This window comes from Pyrus communis, chromosome 10 (genome assembly GCF_963583255.1).
Source record: "Pyrus communis chromosome 10, drPyrComm1.1, whole genome shotgun sequence".
NCBI classification, from domain to species: Eukaryota; Viridiplantae; Streptophyta; class Magnoliopsida; order Rosales; family Rosaceae; genus Pyrus; species Pyrus communis.
In genome coordinates, this window is record NC_084812.1 from 22,463,959 (window position 1) to 22,491,015 (window position 27,057).

Consider the following 27,057-nt stretch of genomic DNA (forward strand, 5'->3'; position numbering starts at 1 on the left):
CTTGTCTGAATATTGGATTGTGCAGATTAGGACGCATTCTATTCGGAAAGCCCATGAGAACATTGATAAGACCTTGAAGGCTGCTGAGGTTATATTGGCGCAATTCGATCTTTCTCATCAGGTATATTTTCATTTCTAAGCTTAATTTGTAACGACATATATACAGTAATTGTTAGTTAGATCACCCAATTCCATTTTCTCAACTTGTTTAATTTTAACTAGACTCAACCTTATATTGAATGAGTGTAAACCTAATTCTTTTTCTTGCATGAAACTTAACTTTCGTTGTATTTCTGGGATTTTATTTGTTGACGTTTGATTGTTTGCAGTTGCACCGTTTACCATGAAATGCGCCTAGTTTCTTCATCTGGGGTTTTGAGTGCTTTTATAGGACATGAGCATTGTTCACTTTTTGGTTTCATATGATTTATAGGAAAGGAATTCGATTTTTGAGAGTGTGAATAGATTAGGCAGAAAAACTATGCAAAACCCTGGATACAGTGCACTTAAAGTGGGATTTGAAATTACTGGTTCCACATAATTTGTTGAATTTGAAATTACTAGATCCATTAGTCATTTCAAATCCATGCACTTTTTCTTTTTATTTTCGCATAAATGTGCTGTTAATAATTTACTCAAGCAATTTAACTATGTAAAATTACCAGCAAGTTACAACAGGTAGACATGTAATGTTTTTGCTTTGGTGAATGTTTGCGATGCAGTCATGAAGCCTAGCCACTAACCTAGACTATATGTCCCACTCAGCCACCTTCTATAGTTGTCCACGCTTCATAGCTTGCAAGAGAGGATCTTACCTAACAGTTGATTCTTTAGTAGTCGTTGGATTTTCAATAATCTACCTGTAATAATTTTTTATCATTTCCAGCAGTAAAAATGCCTATTAGAGTTAATTGCTGGGATATTACCGTATGACAGTGTTGCTTTAGCCTTATCTTGCCTAGGGGTGTGTGCGTGTGTGTGTGTGTGCGTGTGTGTATTCTGTACCCCTTATGTCTGATTTTCAATTTCAATTTGCAGGCTGAGGCAAAAATACTGAGAGGGCCTCGTGAGGACTTGGAAAGTTATCTAGAAGCAATTGATCAGCTAAGAAGAAATATACGGTTCTTTAGTAGCACAAAAGGCTTTAAGAGTAGTGATGGAGTTCTCAGTGATGCAAATGGTTTGCTTGCTAAAGCTATTTCGAAGCTGGAAGAAGAGTTTAAGCAGCTTTTATTGTCTTACAGGTTTGTATTTGAATGCTAACGATGCTGTTCTTCCGGTGCTATTACTTCCTTTGCCTCCATTTCAGCTTATGCTCTACTTTTCTTTCATTTCAGTTTCTGTTTCATGTGCATCACGTCCTGTTTGTCTGTGTTTTGTGTTGGCATCGGAGGGTAATACCTTTTGTCTAATTGTAACACCTTCTAACAATTGAATTTATTCATGGGGAAACAATCATTTTGGTCCTGTAGTTTGACTTTTGGTCTCAAATGTGTCATTTTAGTTTCAGTTGTTTCAGTCAAGTATCAATAGTTAACTACTGGTTACAGTCAAGTCCTAAATTATAATTTCTTCAATCTTTCAGATGGTAGAGTCATTAGTGCTGGGGTAATATTGTCCAAGAAAAAAAAGGTGTTCAACTATTAAAGGATAATCTAACATTCAATTCATAAATTAAAATCTAGCATGGAAGACTTACATCTTCTCCAACAATTCTACAATCGAATCCCAGCCAATCACTGGAATCCCCAATCTAACCAACTCAATCCCAAACCCCTTTTTTTATTGTAACTAATGGTTAACTACAGGGACTTGATGGAAACAATTGAAAATGCAGGGATTGTGATGCATGACGCATATATAGGTTTTCGGGTAGGGCGATATGAAAAATCTCTAAAAACTAGGATACAAATACGTCAATTAGAATACTGTGTATACTTTAAAAATGAGTTTAACTGGCAAATTTCTACCCATCCTTTTATATAGAAAGCATTATTAATTTTATTTCAATATTGGAACAGGCTTTCTAAAAAACAATGTGAGAGGAGAGCATGATGGGCTAATCATATTTGTACGCACCTCTCTAATACCTCTCGGGCTTCTCTTTATGTGGCTGTTCAGTCCAGCACTTAGCAGATATTCTTTAATATTATGCATTTTTTATGTCAAGAATTTTCCTATTTTCACCACATGTCATGTTACACTTCTATGTTTGCTCTTTTTTCTTGGGTTGAACACACATGGTAGGTGCAACTTGACAGGATTGGGACTGAGTCCAGTCCAGTCTAGTAGAGATCCTTCCCTTTTGAAGGGACCCGTCCCTTTTCTTTTCAACTTCTTCTTCTTGTCATAAATAAGACTAAGGAAAATAAAATCTGTAGTCCCCTTTTCCATTTTGTGAAACCAGGAAGGAGAAGAAAGACTTATTTGGCAGGCTAAATTTTCTTTTAAAATAGCAAACAGACCCCTAAATTCCTGAAATCATAATCCCTGTTAGGGCCGTAACCTTTACCATATTTAAAATGTATCTAAACCTATCCATACCATATCCTAATGTCAACAGATACTTCAATTTCTGTACACAAAATTTATCGGGGCCATATCCGTATGGGATACTCACCCTATTAAACTTTGCAGTATCCGTGTTACATAGACAGAGACCCAATTGAATCCAAGGTCAAACTATGGAACCAAAATGGTCAATTCCACTAACGTCATATTCAACTTTTATTGCTTAACTTTGAGATAGAATGCGACTTTTCTTTGGGAAGTTTAATTTTTTGTCCCTTTGCTTTTATGAGGCATGTTAATTTTGTTAATGACCTTCAGATAGGTTGTTAGGCCATCTATTGAACTGTAGCTGTGCCTTTTTTCAGAATTGAAATGGTGCTTCATTTACACCATATATGTGTTTTCGAATTTCAGCAAACCTGTGGAACCTGAACGCCTTTTTGATTGCCTCCCAACCTCGTTGCGGCCATCCTCAGGATCTCCTGGGAATCAGGGTGATTATGTTGGCAAGAATCCTTCATCCAATAACCATCCTGAACACCACAACGGTAACTTAGAAAATGCTGTTTACACACCTCCTGCTCTGATACCACTACGGGTTCTTCCATTGTTACATGATTTAGCCCAGCAAATGTTTCAAGCTGGTCACCACCAGCAGCTGCTAATAATTTACAGGTAATAAAGAGGCATTCTTTGCTCTTCCGTTATCAATGTGGCATGCTGGTTTTTCACTCCCTACTATGACAACAGCTTATTTCAAGATTTCATATTTTATCAACGTCGGGTGATTAGTTAAACAGTTGCTGTTTTTTGGGTATAAAGTTATTCAATGTTGGTGAAGCTCAAATTTTATGACTAGAAGAGAACTGACCTATGTGTGTGGGACACTTCCATAGAACATTTTCCGCATTGTACACCCAAAGGATATGACACTTGTGTCCACATGTGTCAAATACTTCTTTGTGTTCTTAGAAATGATGCTGCTTCATCTGCTAGAAAGAGTCCAAACTTAACAAGGTGTTGATCACTTTTTCCAAGAAAACTGCACTTAGTTATTGTTGTCTTAAATCATTTGAGAATGGTTCTTTTACAAGTAATTGTTTTCTAAAGCACTGATAGATGTCTAACTATGTAAAATTTCACTATCCTTGTATCTGGACTTTTGGAAAACGCATAGGAAACATTGTTGGGTTTTTCCAGTTCAATGAGCTGTCCTAAGGCTATTAGGAGTTATAGTCTTAGACGATATAATTTTTTTCCCAATTGGAGTTGGTTTCCCAACTAGATTCCAATTAGGATTAGTATTCCTCATTGAAGAAGACATTTATTATGTTTATATAAAGGGGCTATTGCACTAGTTTTGAAGTGGAGCAAAACAATCAATTATACCACTCAAGGAGTTAGTGTGAGAGAATATTGTAAGGGTAAAGTGTGTGTGAGAGAAAACAAAGGAGATAAGAGTGTGTTTCTTTTTCTTGTTCTTTCAGGTTTTTGGTCAAGTTTTAATTCTAGAGACTGAGGCAACATAATTTGTTGTACTCATTCAGTATTGATATGGTGAAAGTTTGTTGTTGCTGCCCCATGGAAGTAGGCACATAGCCTAACCACGTAAATTCTTTGTGTTATTCATCTTGATTGTTTGTTTTCGGTTTTCTGAGTTTGTCTTCTTTTTTCTTTTTTTCTTTTTTTTTTCTTTTTTTCCATTCTTAAACATGATATACACAACAATCGTTGTGCCTATGTTGACACACCCATACTTGTCTCAGTGCCCTCAGATAATAGGAGTTAAGTTTTCAAATCCTAAAGAAAAGTTATTGTGATGTAGAGGTGCCTGTATGCTTCAATCTCATTTGTAATTTCTGCTGTCCTCCCTGGGTGCCTAACCACACCATTAATATTGAAGCTAGCTGGTCAATTCAGATCTTGTATTTGAACATTTTTGAAGGGATACGCGTTCTTCAGTTTTGGAAGAAAGCCTCCATAAATTGGGGGTCGAAAAACTTAGCAAGGATGATGTTCAGAAAATGCAATGGGAAATTTTGGAGGCCAAGATTGGGAACTGGATTCATTACATGCGTATAGCTGTAAGGATTTTCTGGCATTTCCTCAGTTTCATAGATTATCTTTGTTTTTCTTCATTATCTAACTGTCCGTGAACAGGTCAAATTGCTCTTTGCCGGAGAGCGGAAAGTTTGCGATCAAATGTTCGAAACCTTTGATTCTCTTGGTGACCAATGTTTTGCTGAAGTTACCAGAAGTAGTGTCTCAGTTCTACTTAGTTTTGGCGAGGCAATTGCTAACAGCAAAAGATCTCCGGAAAAGTTATTTGTACTTTTAGACATGTATGAGATAATGCGGGAGCTTCACTCAGAGGTTTGAATAATTTAACAAATTTATAAAGCATGCACTCTATATACAATATGACAAATTGGAGCTAAGGAAATGGCACAATTAGGAGTGCCCCTTAGGTGCTGAAGTTTGTATGGATATTGATTTGTCTAGAGCACTTTGACCGTTAGGAATTCATCACATCAGGTAACATAGGATCATTAAGTATATCAGACAACTTTGAGTTCGAGAATTAGGGGATTTTATTTTAAGATCTATATTCTCTTGTTTCTTTCCAAGATATGTCTGCTTCAGATACAGATGGCTTTTGTTCCACAAATTATCAATCACATCCATATCAAATTATAATTTGTCTTGTTTCCCTTTCATCTATATCAAAATACTTAGCTTCTTTATATTTTGAATATTTGTTTGGTTATCTTTCTTTTACAAGATATTACTATACTGTTGGGGCTTCAGTACTTTAGCACATCCATGATGTTTAATATTTATTGTTTGCATTTTCATAATTGGAAGAATTAGTTATCAATTATTTCACTCTGTACACTTGGTGGCTGCTTACAATGCAATTTATGCAGAACATCAAATTTAATAAAATACTTTCCATTTTGCATTAACGTGGTGTCTAGGTAACTTCAAACTTGCTTGTTTGTTGAGAAAGTAGGTAGCTTGATGGCCTGATGGCCTGGTGCCAGATTCATGCTTTGAGTTGATCCCTGAATTCTTCTGCAGATTGAAACAATCTTCATAGGTAAAGCTTGTGCTGAAATTAGAGAATCAGCTTCAAGCTTGACAAAAAGGCTTGCCCAGACCGCAAAAAGTACCTTTGGGGATTTTGAAGAAGCCGTTGAAAGGGATGCAACGAAAACTGCTGTAACTGATGGCACTGTCCATCCTTTGACAAGCTATGTGATCAACTATGTGAAGTTTCTTTTTGAGTAAGATACACTAATTAGGCTTTAAGACTTTTCCTGGTCCTGTGGTCAGATAGTGGTGCTCTATGGTTATTGGTTGGATGATCCTCTAAGACATGCGTCATAGTTTCTATTGAAATATTTTTTTACACTGCTTGCTCTTGTATGCATTGATACATAGGATACATATTTTTTTTGGCCAATCGATTTTAGGTTGTGACTGTTAGATAGGTTTTGTATGCCTATTTCTTAATTTTTCATTTGACAGCTTTCTAAGTTGACCAAAACTATATATGACAGTTACCAATCGACATTGAAGCAACTTTTCAAAGAATTTGAAAATGGAGATGATGGTGGTTCACAATTAGCTGCTGTCACGATGCAAATAATGCAAGCTCTTCAAACCAATTTGGATGGGAAGTCTAAGCAGTACAGAGATCCAGCTTTAACTCACCTATTTCTCATGAATAATATTCACTATATGGTCAGATCTGTGCGGAGGTTTGTCTCAGATATGTTTTATTTGACTTTTTGGTTTACGTGTTACAAGCCTATTTTATGTGCCACTCCTGTTTCAAATTGTTTTCAGATCTGAAGCCAAAGATTTGTTGGGGGATGATTGGGTGCAAAGACACCGGAGAATTGTGCAGCAGCATGCAAACCAATACAAAAGAAATGCTTGGGGAAAGGTGCTGTTTGTTAAAATAATTGATTTGTTGACCTAATTGAACCCTATGCGATCTTTCCGTCATTTACCTTAGTTTTTTCTTTATAGGGACTTGGTTCTTGCTTTTTGGGCCATTACTATTTGTATTATGATCGATGTTAAGCTTTTTGCTTTTCTTTTATCTTTTGAATGTGTTAATAATGGGACAGAAAGCTGGTTTACAGACCTTCAAAATCCACTAATAAGAAAAAATTGATGAAGATATGATCCAGGTATGAGATATTAGATTGTCATTGTGATATTAGACGTATTAGTACCCCATTGAGAAGTTATGGAATGTAAAGTTTTACAGACCTTCAAAATCCACTAATAAGAAAAAATTGAACCCTGCGTGCTTTAGTAGTGTTGTGTTTTGATTCCGTCATAGTCTGATATGTTCAACCATTAGTTTGGCATGTCGATTACACTATTATAAGAAATAGCTTCCGTTTTCAAATCCATGACCTATGTGTTTTTCATATAAAAATCCATTACATTTGTACAATTATGGCTTTTCAGTTTAGATATTTGAAATATTTTTGAGAAATCCTTCGTCTGCCATGAAAGTGGTGTAGATCCTGGAAATGAATAATATTCTAAATTGAAGGACTGTATAGTACCAGATTTTTGTTGGATATTTACTTATATTATGTTTCTCTTCTCCCTTGGTTTTGTTTAATTTTTTTGTGTGTGGGCCAAGTGGCTTTTACTTATAAAAGCTTAATATCTTAATTTGTTGTAGCTTAATATCAAATATTCTTTCTGTATCTTCACTCGATTGTCAGGATTGCATTGTAGTTAGGAAGATCCATTAGGCCTCATATAGATTGGAGAAAACATAGAAGATAAAAGAAAAGGAAATTAATATAAAGGTTTTTGGGTCCAATACAAACGGGAAATAACTTGCTTGTTATTTACATAAGGTATACTTGGGTGTCGATTACTTCAATTCAGCATTAAAAGGTGTTATAACCGTCTTTTGGGTGATTTGATTAGAGAGAAATGTTAGAACTATCAAAGAAAGGCTAGGAGACATGGTTGTAACCTAATGTGGTAGACTATAGAGTGAGGTTTTAAGCTTCTTTCTAAGCATCAGTATCCTCTGTTTTTAGAAATGTATAGAGATACTATTTTTGCTTCTGCATGAAAATTTGTGTGTGTGAAGAAAAGTAAATTTAGATAGAGGAAAAAGGTCGAAAAAGAATAGTTACTGTTCTACGGAATAGTAGAAAGAGGGTGATCCATGTGACTGTTCTATGTCCAGCTACTTTTCAAGCGCCAACCAATCTGAATATATTTCGTGGAAAATATGGTTTCTCTTGTCGTAATGCAGTGATGCAGAAGCATGCTTTACGTATATTTAACACTTTCTGCATGTTCATTTTTCTTTTATTTTTCTCTTAAGAGGTGTTTCACTGCCTTCTGAAATGTTGGTGTTTTCTTCCGTGCAGATTCTGCAGTGCCTCTCCATCCAAGGCTTGACGTCATCTGGAGGTGGTAGTTCAATAGCTGCTGATGGAGGAAGCAGTGGAGTTTCCAGAGCAATTGTTAAAGATAGGTTGATCTCAAATTCTATCCTATGAAACATACACTTAAAATAGTAACTTGATTATCTATCAATTCACGGATTACTTTGTCATCAACATTTTGACCAGCTGAAATGTAATCCATTTCAGGTTCAAGACGTTCAATATGCAGTTTGAGGAATTTCATCAAAAACAATCTCAGTGGACGGTTCCTGATTCTGAGTTGCGAGAGTCACTAAGACTTGCAGTTGCTGAAGTCTTATTGCCTGCCTACAGATCATTCATAAAACGTTATGGGTGTGTTTTCATTATCTTCTATTGTTTTGCATGCGCTCTCACCACATGTCCAGTATAACTATACATCCCTTTAAGAACAATAAACATTAATGCCTGTTTGATAACCATTTCATTTTAGTTTTCTTGTTTGTCCTTCATAGAGATATAGGGAATGTATATGTAGGAATGAGGAATGAAGTATGGATGAATGGTGGAGGGAGAGTGAAGGAAAATGTAGAAAACAAAAACTAGAAATGGAAACCTATCAAAAGTTCTTAGTTTTTAGTGTTTATTTCTCATTTCTTCCACTTCCCACCACCCATACTCCACCCTTGTTCATCCCTTCATTTCTCTCTTATATTTCTTCTCTTTTGCTAACTAAAAGTGAAAACTAAGACCTGAAAATGAAATGGTGGCTAAATGGGTACATCACATGGACCATTTTGACATTTAAGCCTTGTAGTTTATTAGACCAAACTTAATAATCTTGAGTCTAGATTGGGGAAAAAAAAAATAAAAAACTTAATACTTTGGAGTCTGGACATTAAGGGCTCGTTAGACCTCGAGGTTTGGGTTGGAATGGATAACCCACTATATTGAAGGTATGTTGAAAGTAAAGGTGGATGATTTTTCATTTGGAGGCAATCAAAAGGGGACTGGACATGAAGGAAACTTATCCCTTCCAATGCTACCATTTTTGGAGGGATTGGAAGGAAGAAGTTTCCTTCTTGTTTAATCCACCTAATTCCCTGGGATGAAAACTCATTCACCTCTACCTATTTTCTTGAATATAGCGGGTTATTCATTCCAATGCAATCCTAGAGACCAAACAAGGCCACAACTACCATAGACACTTCAGTGGGCCCATGGAATTAGTCTAGGGACTCTAAGGAGGATATCTCTTAACTAACCATGTTTTAGATACTTCATCATTTATTTATCTAAGGAACTTAATAGGACAACACTTCAATTCGGGTATTCCGGCTGAATATCATGTAACTATTGTATGTTAATTGGCCTGGAAGTCATATCCATGGTGTCATGTTTTTTTTTTTTTTTTTCCTTCACGTTTAGTACTAGTTGTATCTATTGGTGCCAAAATCTGTATGTTCTGTTTGTCTCACAGGCCTCTGGTTGAGAGTGGAAAGAATCCCCAAAAGTACATCCGGTACACCGCAGAGGATCTTGAGCGAATGTTGGGTGAATTCTTCGAGGGGAAGAACGTGAACGAACCCAGGAGGTAGATTTGACAAGTCTCTCGCTCTTACCGGCTCTCTGTTGATTTAGCCAGCGATGTGTACTATCGGTTTTGGTATCCTGTGGAATGTTTGTTGCCCTTCCCTGTATATCGCACACTGAATAAGAGGGGTCTGTCTTTCCACATATGCTTGTATAGTCCCTGCTGCTTCGACGGCCGGCGGCGTTCCGAGTTCATATTTTGTAATTTTATATAAATGGGCAGTCGTTTCTTAGCACTTTCAGACCAAATTAGGGTTCTTTTTGTTCTTGAATATTTTCAAAGTTCATCATCAAATGTATTTTTTTTACCAGATTTTTGACTTCTTTGAGGAATGGCTATGATCCTTTGAAATCCATTATCATTGCATGTTTCTGTACTGAAGAGCTCGTGGTTCTTTACTCTGTAGTGGATCCTGAATCTGCCACATCATTGTTTTAATTTTCAAGACGATTTTATGGTTGGACTTTTTAGAGACATCGTAACAGATGAGAGGAATAAATTAGTATTGAACACTCCATCGATAGGTTTTTTCGATTGACTTTTACAACATGCTTCATATATTAGAATTACTTTTAAGCTTTGACAAGGTGGTGATGTTGACAGATTATTACATACCCACAAACTCAAATACATGGCATCAACTTTAATGAATAAATCATCGCATACAATATTTTATTTCATCTTAAAAGTTTTATTTGTGATATTTCATATTTTTGAATTTACTGACAACTAGGAAAGTTTTTTAAGATATGATTTAGAAAAAGTATAACTTATTACAACGTGGAGTTTATTAACGTATACCTGGAGAGCAACTTAAATAAAATGTGTTCATTGTCACGTGACGTCTCGATCTAATAATACAATGTTATGTGTTTAAAACCTTACGCATATCATTGTTTTATTGAAATGAGACGCCACGATGTCAACGGGATAGAACAACTTACGGAGATAGGATCAGTGAATTACAAGATTGAGAGATTTTTTTTCTCCACCTGATCAACAACAAGGGTTTATAGGGTTTGTAGATGGCGTAATGAAATTATGCAGCTCATCCAACGTTAGAAAATTTTACCTTGATTGCCGCTCTGCCAGTTTTCAAGAGGAGGATTTCAGCTGTATTCAGTGATGATATCTGCTAGAGAAATTTTTCATTGTGACGGGAATATAAATGATACACCACGTGTTTTAATAGAAGTGGTGGAAAATTTTATTTGTTAGGTATTTAACTTTTTAGCACACATATCCCACAATTTGTATAATGACACATGATGTACCACCCTGTATACTGATCATACTGAAAAATTTCTCTTATGTGCTGCCATCAAGAATAATGCTTGCTTTGAGTAGAATGACAAAGATATTTCTACACTGCCCCGCCCTGGAAGATTTGACCTTAGTATGAAACATGGGAAGATATGTTTCGGAACTTTAAGACTTTGGTGTATGAAACCGTAGATTTTCTAGACCTCTCACTTCAAATTTGCCTTTGAAATAAATAGGTTGTGATACTTGTCTAGTGTATGGTGTATGGAATTGTTGTTATTCAGGATACGAATCCAAAATACATAATTCATCTGTGATATTTTTTAACATATTAAACAACAGTAGATTCAAGTTCATTCTAATACTTCATAATCTATCCTTCAGCCGACCAAACGAGCCATGTGAGTCAAGTATGGTCTTTTGAAAACTATATACATTCCAAGATACATATGCAAATTAGTTTTTGGTTGTACAAAAAGGTTAGGTTTTTCTGGAGAACGACGGTTTGGTCCATTCACCTAGTGAACATCGGTGCAAGTTATCACGGCAAAGTCAAGAGCCTATCCGTGAGTCATTTGGACCGGTATGGTTCGATTTCCCCCGGTTTACCATAAAAACCAAAAACCGAACTAAAGAATTTTCATGGTTCGATTTGGTTAATTGTTCGGATCGATTTGGCATACAGACAAAATAACAAAACGACCTAGACTTAAAAAATAAAAAACCGACATGTCCACAGTGGAGAAAACAGGTGCATGTCGCCGGTTTCTCTCCTAAGCGACAATCAACTCTGCACGTATGGAGGGAGAAACAGCCACCGGCCCCAGCCATAGCCAAAGGCTGGCGGCTAAGAGATGGGTTTTTATAGGTTTTTTGAGAGAGAAATATGGTAACAGTATGGATGGCTGTAATGACCTTTGTTCGAACATAAATATCAACTGATTATACAAGAATTGTAAATTATTTATTAAATCAAACCAAAAATAGTGAAAAAAACGCAAACTAAACATTCATTAGATTAAACAATTGTCAAAGAGAATCATCAAATAAAAAGAAACAAAAACAAAAATCTGTCGAAGTTAATAATACTTCAACATGCCAATGCATCAAGATTTGAAATCGGTCCTACAATTTTATTGTATCTAAAATTAAACTCAAGGCTTCTGATGTTATTTTTTTTCTTACTAAAGATTCGGATGTTCAGTCCTTAGTAGTTGGTTGTCGTTTATTAGAGCTGCTCTTCTTTTCCGCGGCTGACAAGGAACTCGCTTCCTTGTTATTTTCTGGTTTACTACTCTTTGCTTTTCCACTGCTCCTTTTCTTAGGTTCATTGTCAAAGGTATACAAGGATACAATGTCAGGAATCTCCCCTGGAATATTGTAATTCGTTTCTGACGCCATTGTTATGACAAAATTTTTACTCCCTTGAGTTGCAATTGTAATCAACAACCTAACTGCAAAATCCTTCAAGACAAAAAGACAATGATGTGGTACCGACTAAAGACCCTCCGAGAGTCACAGTAGCTCGTTTAATTTTGAACCAAAGAATTCTACTTAGAGCTCAAAGTATTGCGTGCCTTGGATTGTTCATGAACGAACTATTTATACTAGTAATTAAGGACTCCTAAGTCCTTAAGAGGAAGCATGTAAACTTACTCGTTTGCATTCCAATATCAATGAGGAGGAGGAAACAAGATCTGGTTACTTTAGGAGAGATTCGTAGTAGATTATTTCGTTTCCTTCTTTCATGTGTTTCCATTGATGTCTTTCCATTTAGCAGACAAATTCTCTGGCATAGATAGTAAAATAAAATTAAAAAAAAAAAATCAATTTTATAATTAACTTTACAAAAGCTGAAATATGGCAAGGTAATTAATTATAAGTTAGGGTTTGCATATTTACTTACAATGAATAAGAGTTAAAATCATTGTGATTCTTTATTTCTTTTCGTTTACTAAAACATCGGTATTGGAAAACTTTTCTTGTTTAGCACATTTGGAAACGGAAAAACGTGTGCGTTTCTTGGAAATCACGAATTAAATAAGTTGTGGAACTAGTTGATCACATTCTCGTTCATCTTTTTGTTACTTGATTCATGACTTCTCCTATTCCAAGTAAATAAACAGAAGTAGAACGCAGAATGAGGAAAAGAACACGTCAGTATTTACTTACATAGTTTAGCGACCATCTGCTTCGTTGCATATTTATTTAAGAATCGAAATCCAAATGAGCAGTGCGCAATTTGAAAGATTAAGCTTTTACATATTCTAACATAGATATGTTGATCAAACTGTTCTTCTTCTTTCTTAGAATTTTCAGAACATCGAAATTATCAGTTGGGTTTGTTCGTTCATGTTATTTCGATTTCCAGAGTAAAATGCTTTTCTAATTAAGTTAAAGTTTTTGTATTAAAAAATATCCAAGTTAAGGTCATGATTTCGAGCAAAAACCATCTCCCAGCAACTAGTTAAGCACAATCGAAGAAAAGAAACTAATTAAAGAAGTAAAATAAAGGGTCCAAATATTAAGCATGACTTTGGATGTATTCTGGCTAGAACTATATGACCGTCGGATTATATTAGAAAGTAAGGATCAGAGACATCTATCTTTTGACACACATTTTGACCCCGCATGACATGATGGGGATTATATATATAGTTAAGACATTGTGATCATTTCTACTTGTTCTGCAAAGTCATCCTCCTGACCTTGAAAAGAAAATGACAGCGGAGAAGATCTAGAAAATGAAGAAATGGCAGAAGAAAAAGAAGTGGAATAATAATAATTATGATGAGAAGGAGCAGCTGCAGCATTCGAAAGAGCAACAAGGAGATCCACAAATGCTGCCACTATAAAGCCATGATTCTTCTTCTGGATGACCTTCAAATACCATCCCAACGGCTCCACCAATCTTTAAGCGCATGACATTCCACCATCTCCTCCATTGACCTCCTAAAGTCTTTCAACCGATCCTCCGATTCCAAGCTGGCTAGCTAACACCACCACGTACTTTTCCTTCAACGACGGATTCATCATCTCTCCTCCTCCGCCGGCTGCTTTCACCGTGTCTACCATATCTACCATGCAGCTCATGTCTTCCGGCTCGAAAAACAGCCTCTCGGACCACCACCATATCCAAGGACTCCTCCCAGTCCTCATCAGACTCGGTTGTTGATTGATTATCTGAGGAGGAGGAAGAAATTGCTAACCAAGACTGATCAGCTCCTCCTTCCGTACTTGGATCGAAGAAGACGGAGTGGTTGCAAGAGGGCCAGTCCTGCCATGGCACTGCCGACGTGGCTGCTAACGTTGTCGTTTCCTTGTTTTTGAAGAGACAAGGCAACTTCATTGGAATCCAATCCAAGACGTCCGTCCGAGCTTACAAAATTGGTTGGTTTTGATTGAGATTCTGGGATTTTTGTTGTCAAGGTATGTCTGCTTTTTTTTTTTAATGGCATTGATAATAATGTGATAGATCATATATAGAGGTTACAATAAGAGGAGATGAGTGATATTTTAAAAAGGAGAGTAAAAGGAACATGGAGAGAACATGAGTGTATTTAATTGTTGGTTTGATGCTCCAAGTTGGACCAGTTGGTGAGTCTGCTTGATTGTGGCCACGGGCAGAGTGAAATTCACTACAGCCTTTCCGGGCCTGGAAACGGTGGATAATCGTGGCTTGCCACCAGTTGTCCCTTTTTTTCTAAAAAAAATAAATAAATTGTTGGTTTGTACAATATTGAATGGTGTTCAATGCCTTCCCCATCAAAACAACTCAACCAAAAAAAATTGATTTTTACCCACTTTTTTAGCCTCTTACACACCCCTATATAACCATGGCCTTTTATTTCGTTTGATTTCAATCCGATAAAAGGAGTGTGAAAATCACCCCTCAACGAATATTTTATGGTGGATACTCTAAGATTTTTAACTGTTAGATCTTGATTTTAATGTTTTTTACCAAAGATCTAATGGTTAAAAAGTCAGACTTTTGACATCCAACACTTTTGTCAACATCTTTTGATTTGATATTTCAAACTTTTTGTAGGCATTGCCAAGTTGGCTAGAGGATTGTGCTCCCTCTTCTCAACCAACTCAAGTTTAAGTTCTTTTTTCTGTAATTTAAATTAAGCTAATTAGAATTTTTCTCGAATAAAAAACTTTATTTAAAACTTTTCATTCGATAGCATAGCCAATATAAACTACTAATTGATGTTATTAGTGGTGGATCTTCGTTCTCTAGGCACCTTCTTACTATTATTCATAATGTGCAAAAGTTGCCGTGTAACTTCCAGTTTATCTCGTTTTTCCATACCTTTTAGGAAATTTTGTAACTGATGCTTTGGCTTTTATGGGTCACTCGTCTCATGTTCCTGCTGTTTGGGATCGCTCTTTGCCTAGTGAGGCAAGAGCGGCATGAATTTGGGATTTTGTTACTTAGCATCTCCATGTGAGGAAAAAAAAAAAACACATGATAATACATTATTATACCAGAATGTCACGCGACAGTGAACATGTTGCATATAAGTCTTTCTCCAACGTGCCAGCTCAATAAAAATTCATTTGAGGACTTGGAGTTGGACACAACAATTAAGAAAAGAACAAGGAATTGTTTTAACTTGAAATAACAAAACAAAACCTAATTGTCATTTCTGTTCAAAACATGAAAAAATAAAATTAAAACTTTATGTTCTGTACAAAAGAATCATGATATCAATGGTAATGACGGGGGTTCTTCTCCTGAAAAAAGCATTCCAGCAATCTAAAACCTCTTCAACCTCACTGTTTTAAATGAAGCTATACGGTATCGGAACCAGCATACATAACGCCTGTATGCGCATTAGCACGCCATAACCTTCGTCCATAACCCGATTTACAAACGGGTTCTATCGTTTAGACTATCCTCGTCATAGTTTCATGACCATTTATTCTACTAGCAAACTCCATATCATCATCATCACTAACAATATCTAGTTCATCATCACTGTCTAAATCTGAACTTACATCTAAAGTATGAAATGAGCTCCAATCAGGTGGGAAGGTCTTCTGCAGGGCTTCTGTAAGCTCCCCGCCTGTTGTTTCAATCTTGCGTAAGCACCTCGACCAGTGAACTGCAGTTCCCATATCAACAGTCAGCCCAGATTCAATCATCTCTTTACAAATGGACAGAAGGCCAGTGTAGATATAAACTTCATCAACAGTTGCCCTTGACAGCAGAGATGTCATCAAGCAATGGTATACAGCTCTGTCCGGCTTCAGCCCAGCCAATTTCATCTCTTTGAAGCATCTCAACGCCTTCTCTGGGAGAGAAGCACGTGCCCAACCCTTTATCAACGTAGTGTAGGGTTTTCACATTTGGCTTCACTCCCAACGCTTCCATTTCTTTAATTATTTGTTCAGCTCTCTGAAAGACAGATTGTAAATAAAATGCAGAAATGACGAACCAAATTGATAAACTAGGTTACTTAGTGTTCTAATTCTTGTATTGTATAACGCCAGGGTTTTGGCCAACTGAAATCAGCAAGATGAATTTTTTTTGCTGTTATATGAAAGACATCATTTTCCATTGCTTTCTAATGCATAACAAGTCGCAAAATCCATTTGTAGAACATAGTACTCTAAAAAAAAAGTACCAAAAATATATGAAATAAATATTTTATTTGTAGAAGCTCAAAATGGTGATGAAAAAATAATATTTCTTGAAATAAAATTATCTCCAACGACCTGGCAAAATTGTAGAATACCTGCAGATCTCCAGCCTTGCAACTAGCATTTATGAAAGATGTGTAGGTGTGAATATCAGGTCGAACCCCTTCCTTTTTCATTTGCTGCATCAAGTCAGCAGCCTCCCAAACATCTCCTCTTCGAACCCATCTGCATAACGGAAGGCAGGTTCAGAGGCAGAGAATAATCGATTAAAAGAGAAGATTATATTGAAAAAGTAGAATATAATAACATTACATAAACATCCTACAAAACAAAGAAAAAAAACTGTAGAATAAAGACTGACGAAAGTACTAGTGTGAAGTATATCAGCGCACATAAAAAATTTAACAAACCATACCCATCGATTAATATGTTGTAAATAAAGGTGTTCCTTGGAATGTTTTTAGCACTCATTTCTTTGGTGACAGCTAATGCACTTTGCATTCTGCCTGCCTTGCAACATGCCTTCAGCAAAGCCTCATATGTGAACACATCAAGCTCCAGGCCCTCACTCCTCAATTTGGTAAAATACTCGAAGGCTTTCCCAGTATCACCTAAAGATGCATAACCGTGCATGATAGTTGTGTATGTGTGCTCGTCCGGAATTATGCCTGCTAGTGTCATCGCATCCAATATTTCAACAGCCTTCTCCATCTGCAATACTTACTTTTGTTTATATTTGAACCATGATTGCAGTGAATGGGAAATCAAATCATTCAAAATCCTACGTTGTTAAAATTCCAAACGTCCCCGAGTAGAAAAAAATTATATGTATATAAGGATAATTACCTGCTGCTTCTCCACAAGACCAAGAACCAGAGCATTAAAAGTATGCACAGTGGGAATGCACCCACTCATCCCCATCATATCGAAAATCTCTAGGGCTCTTCTCATTTCTCCAGCCCTTGCAAAACCATGTATTATTGGCATAAATGTCCGTGATGTAGGTCTATGTCTCTCCTGCTGCATTTCTCTAGTAGTGCGGATCGCATGGTCCATGTTGCCCATTCCACAGAACGCTGTTATGATGTTATTGTAAAGAACAACGTCGGGCTTCAACCCATCCTTCACCAAATCTTCTACAACTGAAAATGCATTGGTCCAATCTTTTAACTTCAAAAATCCATTGATTAACATGGAGTACGTCTTCATGTTATGTTTTATGCCGGCTGATTCCATCCGTTTGCTGACTTCCAAGGCTTTTGGAAACTTTTCCAATCTGAAATTTTAGATACCGATCTTCAAATTAGGCATAATGATAATAAGAAATAAGTACAAACCTCTCTCCCCAAAAAAAAGAAAATTGTAAACCTGAACTCAAGGAATTCAAAGTGGGAACAAAGTACAACTACAAAAGCTATGCAGTAAGCAAGAAAATGAAGGGGACAGCAGTAGTCAAGCAGCACTGCACCAGACAGGTTTCACTTGAAACCACACCGTGCCACCCCTAGGCTGGGTGAGCTCAAAAAACCGAAAACTAAACCAAACATAAATTGAACCAAAATTAAAATCAAACTGAACCAAAAATTATTGGTTTAGCTTCGGCGACTTCAGAGGTTTAGAAACCAAACCGAACCAAATGAAACTTAATTCAATATTTTATTTATTTTATTATGAATATTTATTTTTCAAACCCAATATTAATTTCAACACAAGTCTACATAAGTCCAACTTGAGGCCCAAAAAAGTCTAAATATCTTGTTCTTATGGAAACCCAGCCTATACTATTCTTCATTTTATCCCCTTGTCATGTCTTTCCTTTTATCCCTTCTTATTTCTTTTTTTCCCTACAACTCTGTCTCTCTCTCTCAATGAAGTACTCCATCCTCCCATGATCTTTATTTCAAAGTCTCTTATTTTGTTTGACTGGATGGTGGGATTAGTTCCCTCACTCTGCAACTTTTCTCTCAACCCCTCTCTTCTCTCTAGTTCACACCATTCCTCGTTATAGGTTTGTGGGGTTTTGTTCCTTTTGGAAAATTGGATTGTACCCAGATGGGATTGTTTGATTATACCCCTTAGATTTAGTGGTTGAAGATAAGATAAGGCTAGAGGCGTAGCTTGAGATTTGTCAATTTCCCTATCTCATTCCAAATTTTTTTTTTCTTTTCTAGGCAAAGCTAATCTCCAGGTTTTTTTTTTTAATTCAAATAACCGAAACCAAATGGATTCAAACTGAAAAAAAAAAAAAAAAAAAAAAAAAAAGAAGAGACTGAAATCGAACATCAACCGAACCGAAGAAAAACCAAACCGAACAGTAACTTCGGTTTGGCCTTTTCTGCTCTCCTCCTCCTCTTGCTAGCCACAAGCCCGATCTCTAATTCTTTCGCCACGGGACGTTCTTAGATCTACTTGGTATATAAAACGCAATCAAGTTGTATGTATTCTCACAGACGCCGCTCAAACTGTTGACGCTCACTGGTGAGATCTACACAGGCTGAATTGGTCAAGTGCTTGCCCGTGATGGACTTGGGCTTTGCAAACAATAAGAAAAAAGGCACAGGATTTAAGTGGTTCGTTCCTCAAAATTGGTTGTATCCCTAATTCTCTTAAGATAAAAGGAGAAAAGAATACAAATAGCGCTTGGCTTAGTGTAGTACAATTTATCCTTCCATTTTACCCTTTTGAATGAGCAATCATCCTCCTTGTATAGGCCCTTAATGGGCCGAATCCCTAAACTTGACCGGCTAGCCTCCATTCTTTAGTCGACCCGTGGTAACGAAGTGACATATGCTCAAAGCATATTTTCTTAGGACAACATAGGCTGAGCAAAGCGCCTTGCTCGGATTTGGAGTAGGTGGAAAATTCACTCGAGAGACCTATCACCAACCCTTATATTCCTTCATAGACTTTTGTTTCATCGAATGACTATCACGTGATTTGAAGTTGACATCTGAGTAGGCTTGTCGTTTTGTTCGTAGAGGTTAGAAAGAACCTGCGTTAAGAACCTTAAACTTAAGAGTTCAAACTATAATTAACTTAAAATTTTAACGGTGGAACCAAAAATTCCAATTCAACTTTCACTCCTATGCTCATCCAAGTGCAAACATTAAATAATTGAAATTATTGAATGATTTACCTTGTCAGACTTACGGATCAACCGTTTGATAGGACAATACAATAGATATGACCCATGCAAAGCAAAGCATTAGCAGTCCCTCCCACCGCCCATGATAAATAAATAGGCCAAACAAAAGCTCAGTTTATTGGGCCCAACAATAAATAATAAGATACTTTAACGAAAAATTTTCGGTACTATTTATCTTAACGAAAAATTATATTTTTACATTAAAAACTCAATTATAATACTATTTATTTTATCTTTTATTTTCTCCTTATTGTTAAAATTCAAAATTTTCAAATATTTTTCATTAATTTTTCTTAAATAATAGCGAAAGCAAATTGACTGCTGTTGTAGACAAAAGGGATTCAATTGAGATAGCCTGTCATTAGCAAGCATGGACCCAACATGTTATCCCATTATTTTTTGTCGCCTTCGTTTCTTTTTGGATTTGGATCATCTCTCTTCTTTTTTCATTCATTTCCATCTATTCCTCTTACATTTTCTTTCTATAAAAAATTAACATAAAATATTAACAAGAGGAAAAAACAGAAAGGAGGTAATCTTTCTCCTTTATTTTTACATGCACACGCACCCAAAAAAAAAAAAAAAGATCACTATCTTCAACTGAAAAGAAAGAAAGATAAGACATGGTGCCCGGTGTTTTTGTCCTTTTCTTACTTTTTAATTCCTGCTATAGAAGCCGAAAGAAAAGAATGAGCGCATCGCGCATCGTTACAATGTATTGCTGAAGATTCTTCATGATAAATATAATCCTTAGTCTTTGATGGTCTTGATTTCGAATTAGAAAATGTCGACAGTAATTATCCTCCAAAGATACTAGGAGCATTTTATTAAACTAGATAATTAATATTAGTCATCCATACATAACTTTGTGCAGGCTAAAAATAGTATCAAAGATTCTTCAATAGTCCCCCGATAAAATTTTCAACTCTTTCAAGAATTTGAGCATGTTGCAACATTATTTAAGTTTGAATTAACAAAGCTACTCATTTTAGTATGAACACTTTGTTTTGGGCCACCCCAACTAGGTGGTATAAAAACCCTTTTAAAGACTTTTTAAGTTAAAATGGTCATTGAGATTTGCATAACTTTTCACTTTGGTTCCTGAGATTGTCCACCATCAATCATTTTGGTCTTTGGGTGAAATATTATGTTAAATAAGGATCAAAATGACAAAGCTACCCTCAATTTAATGAACAATAGGCCAAAATGATTTGACCAAATTTGAGGGTATTTTTGCTATTTTATCCTTATCTTATGGAGATTTTTCATATAATGACTAAAATGATTAATTGTGGACAAACTCAGGGACCAATTCTATCAATTTCAAATCTTAGGGACCAAAATGAGGAGTTATGCAAATCTCAGAGACTATTTTGGCTAAAAAAAACCTTTTTAAAATGGCTAGTTTGTGATTTCATCACGGCAGTAAACTCTTCTAAGAGTGGAAGACTCACAAAAGTACTTCAGCCTCTCAATGGTCACCATTGTGTGATTCATGAGTGTCAAGAATCAACCTCAGGACATGTTGTGTAAATTACGAGCTTTGAATTCGTCACCATCCACTAGGTCACTCCGTGGTGGTTGAAATTTTGCTTTGTAAGAAATTTTGTCAGTGAAACACAAGCATGTACATCACGTTTAATAATACAAGTGGAGACACTAAATAATATATCATCTCTTCACTTATATTATATCGCACGTACCAACCTGTATTCTCGACTCTGAGCACATGGAAATTTTTATTTGGTTTGCATTTTTGTGATGCTCTATCTTACAAGTCATTACTAGTGAGATCAACATCCAACGATAAAGTTGATGGGATTACATTGCCAGCCGGGTAAAGGAACCATAGCCTAAAAAGCTTTGCTTTTTCAAGTACCCACCAAAGACCAAACTATACATTTGTCATTTGGGCAAAGATGCTTGCCATCTATTCTTCCTAACCTTTTCTCTTCTCCTTGTTTTCCCTCTCTAATTGGTCCATCAACATCACAATTACAAGTCAATCGATGAAATATCTACACTCCAAGACTTGGATCATTACTTTCTTGAGCTGATTCTCTGTGAAATTCACCGTTCTTTTGATTGAGAGATCCACTTCCTTCTGCATCAAAGCTAGCATGAACGCTATAGAACACGTACACGAGCACGGTAACTCCCGAAAAGACTCCGAACCTCACATAGGATGGCTTGTCCATAGACCCCAACAAAAATATGTTCAAGAAGATGGAGATGGATGGCATCCATGGCATCAAGGGGACGCCCCAATATTCCGGCTTTCTCACTTGTGGAACCTGGAAATGGAAAATTTGCAGCATTGAAACCGCAATTGCTGCGGTGACAACAAGCATGAAGGCTTTCAGCTTCCCTCGTGGTGCGAAATGCCAAATGAAGACGAAGATGATAGAGGTGAGGGAAAATGAGCACAGGAATGATAATGTAGGTCGTGGATTGGTCGTCCCCACCACGACATAGCGCCTAAAAATCACAGCGTTGGCCACCATGTAGAAAACAAATAGCGTGCCAATGGATACAAGGTTGAGAAGGACATTCAGATCCGTGAAAAGCGCAATTGCGGCTGTCAAGATACCTGAAAGGAACAAGTCACAAATATGCAAGTACGAAAAACATGGAGAACAGGAAAAAAAATAAAAAGCACACATAACATAGACTAGATTTGACTAGATTTGACTTTTTCTAAGGGCGAGTAACTTTAAATTTTTAATTTTTTTAATTTTCAGGATTAAGACGAGAAAAACAAAGAGGTGATGGGAGATGAAGATTAGACGAGCACCCACAAAACAAAAGCATAAATGTGACAAAGAATATGAGAGCCAAGTTGCCGAGTTGAGTGGGATAGCCATTTATACGAAGTTTGACAGGTGAGATTGAGAGAAAATAAAAGGTCGTCTTCCATCAATGGCTGCAAGTGCATGCATATGCAGGGATTTTTATCTAGTGAAAATTGAAGATGCATGGTTGGACCAATCTCGACCATTTGACTCACTCGTAACTTGAACATTAAAATCTCCTACAACTTAAAAATCGAACACGAAAGCGACAGAGATAAAGATAAAGATGACGATGATGCTAAAGTCAGAATGCCCATGAACATGATAAAAGCTGGCTGCAAAGGTAACTATCAAACATGTTTTATATTAGATATTGAAAAAAGAAAATTGATACTACGACCACGAGATAGATAGATAGATAGATAGATAAATTGATGGAGAGAAATCTGATACGCCCATTGCACTAAAGTTGACAAAAGCAAATTCCTAGCATAGTTCCATTTCACCCATGCGCACAGCTCGCAGGCGGCGGCAACCAATTGATATATCACCAAAATATACTCATCACCAACACCACCAACAAGATTAGACATGCTATGAGACGACGAATAGAGCAGAGCAGAACAACAATGTTATGAGAACTTATGACGATAAATACAAAAATTCTATGGTGTTCTGAAGTATGAGATCCTTTGGATGTTATGTTTTAACAGTTGTCTTGATTTTTTCAATTCCTCACAAACATGAAACAAATTCAAACACTCATATTGTCTTACCGGGTAGATGCGGCAAATCAACACATTGGGTTGTTAACGGATACCAATTAAGACTCATTTAATTGATATCATCATAATACAGAAGTGAAATTTGTAGTGTTAATAATCATGTAAGTGAAGTCAAAGTAAATGAATCTGATACCCATTAACAACCTAATGAGTTGATTTGTCGCATCTACTTCCAAGGTAGCTTAAGCAAAATCCCCAATGGATGAAGATGACTCACATTGACATCCCTCTTTCCTCATCACATCTTATTAGATAAACACATAGATTACAGGAAGGAAGGACGAAGAAGCTGCAGTTCTCACACTTTCGCTGGTGGACAAAAGTAGGATCTTTTTTCACATCATCTTTATTTATTATTAGCTACAACAAATATTTAGGGTTTAAGTGGGCCACGCAATTCCCAACCATTCATGGCAGGGAGGAGATGGAGGACTCACTAAACCCTACACTAATCAACAGCTGATAATTTCCTACGTGTGCCTCTTACCAGCCACGCACTAAAGAAATTTTTTAGGTGTGACGGAAATACAAATGGTACATCACGTATTTTTATATAAATAATAAAAAATTTTAATTTTTTAACACATATCCCACCATTTATATAAGAACATGTGATATACCATCATGTGACAATCACATTGAAAATCTCTTCCACTAAGGATTTGGATCCTCTCCTGAACCCAAGTAGAGGATCCTCCTGAGTAAAGCAATGCGGGCCGTTAGATGATTTTCATCCAACGGCTATAAACTGGAGTCCCTTTAAAATTATATTAATTATAACCGTTTGATGATAATCTAACAGCCCACGCTGCTTGATCAGGAGGATTTTCTCCTTGGGCTCAGAGAGGATCCAAATCCCTCCACTAATCCTAACTCCTAACTCTACCAATCAGCTGCTGACAAATATACTTACAAAATCCGCCAACTATGCTAGAACTTTTTTTGGTCAAAAGAAGATGAGCCAAAACAAAACGGACGGTCCGTCGGTCGGCCGTGGAAAACGGAAACGGTTCAAATGGACCCCACCACAGAATTAGTTCGAAACGCCCGGAAGAAACCTCCTCCTTCGCATGGGGCAAAGTGCGCGCACAGCAAACAACACACGCATTGCACGCAAACACATTAACTCTCACATTGATTGATAAACACGAAAAGAAAGCGTTATATTATTACCATTATCGACTGACATATTATCACAACCACTCTAAATTTAATGGATTTGGATCCTCATCTTAGGACGCTGAGCCTCTAAAACAAAGCACACAAATTATTGAATTTTGATCCAACGGTTATAATTATTATAATTATTATAATTTTTAAAGGACTCTCTTGTTTGTAACTGTTGGATCAAAATTCAACGACCCGTATACTTTGCTTAGAAGGCTCAGTCTCCTAAGCTTAGAAGAAGATCCAAATCCAAATTTAATAAGAGAAATACTAATAAGACTCTCTCAAAATGTAAAAATGTTGCTTTTACCAATTATTTGTAACATCATGTGTCAGAGAGATGAGACAACATCCGTTGACAGATCCTACCTCTATTACAAAGACATTAAGCGGTAAATATAGCATTACTCATCAAAATGGAACCCTCTATAGACTCTTAGCCATCTCATTTTTTTTATACCATATTTGTAATGTTGGCACGGGAATTATAGGAAAAATATAAAATGGTTTAGAGTCCATGAAAAATTTTATTTTTGGGAAAATCTCTTTATGCTCATTTAATAAGCATACGTAAATAAAAAATATATGAGGATTGATGATTTAATCCTTAATTAATTAAGGTGTTTATTTTTTCTAGTAATAAAAACACTAAATGGATAAGTTACTAATTTATAAAATAGACTATGTAATATATTTATCTACTGAAATACATATTGGAATTTTATCCAGAAATTTTTATTGTATTAATCCACCGTTGTGTGACTTTTGACCCGAAGCACAATTTGATACAGCACAGATCATAAAACGAGTAAAAGAACATTAAACAATATTAGGCCGCGTGATGCCAATGTTTCGTGTTCATGAAAAAATCTCACGCTGTATTTGTGTGTGATTTGATTTCTTTCTTTTTCAGATCAACACAAAACAAAAAATTAAAATAAAATAAAATAAAAGAAACAAACCAACGAAGGAGGAAAAAAAAAAGAAATATAAAACTTTTGGATAATTAACGTACCGAGAAAAGCGGAGGCGTTGACAGGCGTGGATGTCTTAGGGTGGACCCTAGCGAACCAACCAGGGACAACCCTGGACCGTCCGATGACACACATGTAACGCGCCTGGCCCAGCATGGCCACAAGCAGTGACGTTAGAATTCCAAAACTGGCCCCCACTCCGATCACGTTCGACTCCCACTTCCCTCTGAACGCTGCTGAAAACGGAGCCTCCGGGTCGATCGCGTCGTACGGGAGGAGCTTCGACATGGACGCCGCCATTAAGCAGTAGAGGACGGTGACGAGCAAGACTGAGCCCGACACGCCGATTGGGATGTCCTTAACCGGATTCTTCACCTCTTCCGCCATCGTCGATACGGCGTCGTACCCGATGTAGCTGAGGTAAACCATACTTGCCCCATTAAACACACCCGAAACCCCGTAAGGAAAAAACCCGGATGGCCGAGCCGGGTCGGCCGGGTGCGTGAAGTTGTTCCCGTCCCCTTTGCAGAATCCAGCGACTATAACAAACATGATGAAGATTATATGCACCGCCGTCAGCACCATGTTCAAAACAGAGCTCTCCTTCGTACTGTAGCAGATGATAAGCGTAATGGTTAAAACGACGACGACGGCGACGACGTCGGTCTGATTGAATCCGTCGGGGAGTCCGGAGACAGTGAACCTCCATTTGGCGGCGGGGACGCCGATTGCAGAGCCCAAGTAGGCGGTGAGGCCCCTCGCGACGGCGGCGTTCGACATTACGTAGTCCATCACCAGGTTCGCTCCGGTTAAAAACGCCACGAATTCACCTGAGAAACCCAAACGCCCAAACCCCAAATCCCAAACCAAAAATATCAAAAATAAGCCAAAAAGGAAAGCATTTAAGTAATTAATTATTAGAAACATATAGAAAGAAAGAACAGAAGAAAATATCAGAAAGTTTACCGAAGGTGACGCGGAGGTAGCTAAAGGCGCCGCCAGCAACGGGCATGTCGACGGCGAACTCAGTGTAGCAGAAGGCGGAGAGAAGAGCGCAGAATCCGGCAATGGCGTAGGAGATGACGATAGCCGGGCCGGCGTAGAGGCGACTGGCACGACCGGTGGTGACAAAGACGCCAGCACCGACCATCCCGCCGAGGCCCAATCCGATGAGGTCGAACCAGCGGAGCGTCTTCTGCATGTGGGGGCCGGAGCGAGCTCGAACGGCGCTCATTTCGTCGTAGGAGGTGGAGACGGAACTGGCCCGGCGAGCGAGGCGGGTGGGTGTGTCAGCCAGGGCTCGGAGGTAGGCCCGGGGACTTGAGAAAGAGGAGGAGGGGCCATGGGGGACTGGGGCACTAATCTCCATTGAGATTTGATGTGGGTTATCTTTCCTTTGGATTTTGAGTGAGGATCGAGTTTCCTTTATATAAATAAATGTAAAAGCTTCTGACTGCGGACGGTGATTTTGGATAAAAGACAAGGCAGAGGAGGAAGGCCAAAAGGTTAGGTACTTACTGGAATCAGTATGGGTCATAGGGGAGATGTGAAATGGGAATAAGAATCGTCATCGGATTCTCTTCGGGAAGATTTCGAGGATCTGCCTATTTTATTTGTCAATCATATATCGTATTTTTAGAAATTATTTTAAATTTTATTATTTAAAATTAAATATAAATAGTATTTAAAAAAATTAAACGTACGATATACGATTAATAGATACGATTTACGAATTTTTGAAACTCTCACAAAAGGAGCTG

At 37.2% G+C, this 27,057-nt stretch overlaps 2 protein-coding genes and 2 pseudogenes across 2 annotated transcripts in view; 1 reads left to right on the forward strand and 3 right to left on the reverse strand.

Annotated features, from left to right (window-relative positions):
* The window catches only part of LOC137748009 (exocyst complex component EXO70A1-like), a 12,446-nt gene extending 2,461 nt beyond the window's left edge, over positions 1-9,985 (forward strand). The window contains exons 2-12 of the mRNA XM_068488122.1: positions 3-121; positions 1,039-1,244; positions 2,926-3,186; positions 4,457-4,595; positions 4,672-4,884; positions 5,593-5,798; positions 6,075-6,275; positions 6,364-6,463; positions 7,932-8,038; positions 8,157-8,303; positions 9,409-9,985. Coding sequence (XP_068344223.1) covers positions 3-121; positions 1,039-1,244; positions 2,926-3,186; positions 4,457-4,595; positions 4,672-4,884; positions 5,593-5,798; positions 6,075-6,275; positions 6,364-6,463; positions 7,932-8,038; positions 8,157-8,303; positions 9,409-9,526 — 1,817 coding nt within the window. The 3' untranslated portion in view covers positions 9,527-9,985. The remainder of the gene's footprint in view (positions 1-2; positions 122-1,038; positions 1,245-2,925; positions 3,187-4,456; positions 4,596-4,671; positions 4,885-5,592; positions 5,799-6,074; positions 6,276-6,363; positions 6,464-7,931; positions 8,039-8,156; positions 8,304-9,408) is intronic.
* Positions 9,986-13,443: 3,458 nt separating this feature from the next.
* Positions 13,444-14,183, reverse strand: LOC137746793 (transcription repressor OFP13-like; annotated as a pseudogene).
* A 1,471-nt stretch (positions 14,184-15,654) lies between these two features.
* Positions 15,655-19,189, reverse strand: LOC137748010 (pentatricopeptide repeat-containing protein At5g04810, chloroplastic-like; annotated as a pseudogene).
* A 2,120-nt stretch (positions 19,190-21,309) lies between these two features.
* LOC137748236 (cationic amino acid transporter 7, chloroplastic-like) lies at positions 21,310-26,760 on the reverse strand. The gene is made up of 3 exons (XM_068488354.1): positions 26,264-26,760; positions 25,339-26,127; positions 21,310-22,169 (listed from the first exon to the last, which is right to left on the reverse strand). Exons 1-3 carry the CDS (start codon positions 26,664-26,666, stop codon positions 21,598-21,600), a joined length of 1,764 nt encoding a protein of 587 aa, XP_068344455.1. The 5' UTR covers positions 26,667-26,760; the 3' UTR covers positions 21,310-21,597.
* Between the last annotated feature and the right edge of the window lie 297 nt (positions 26,761-27,057).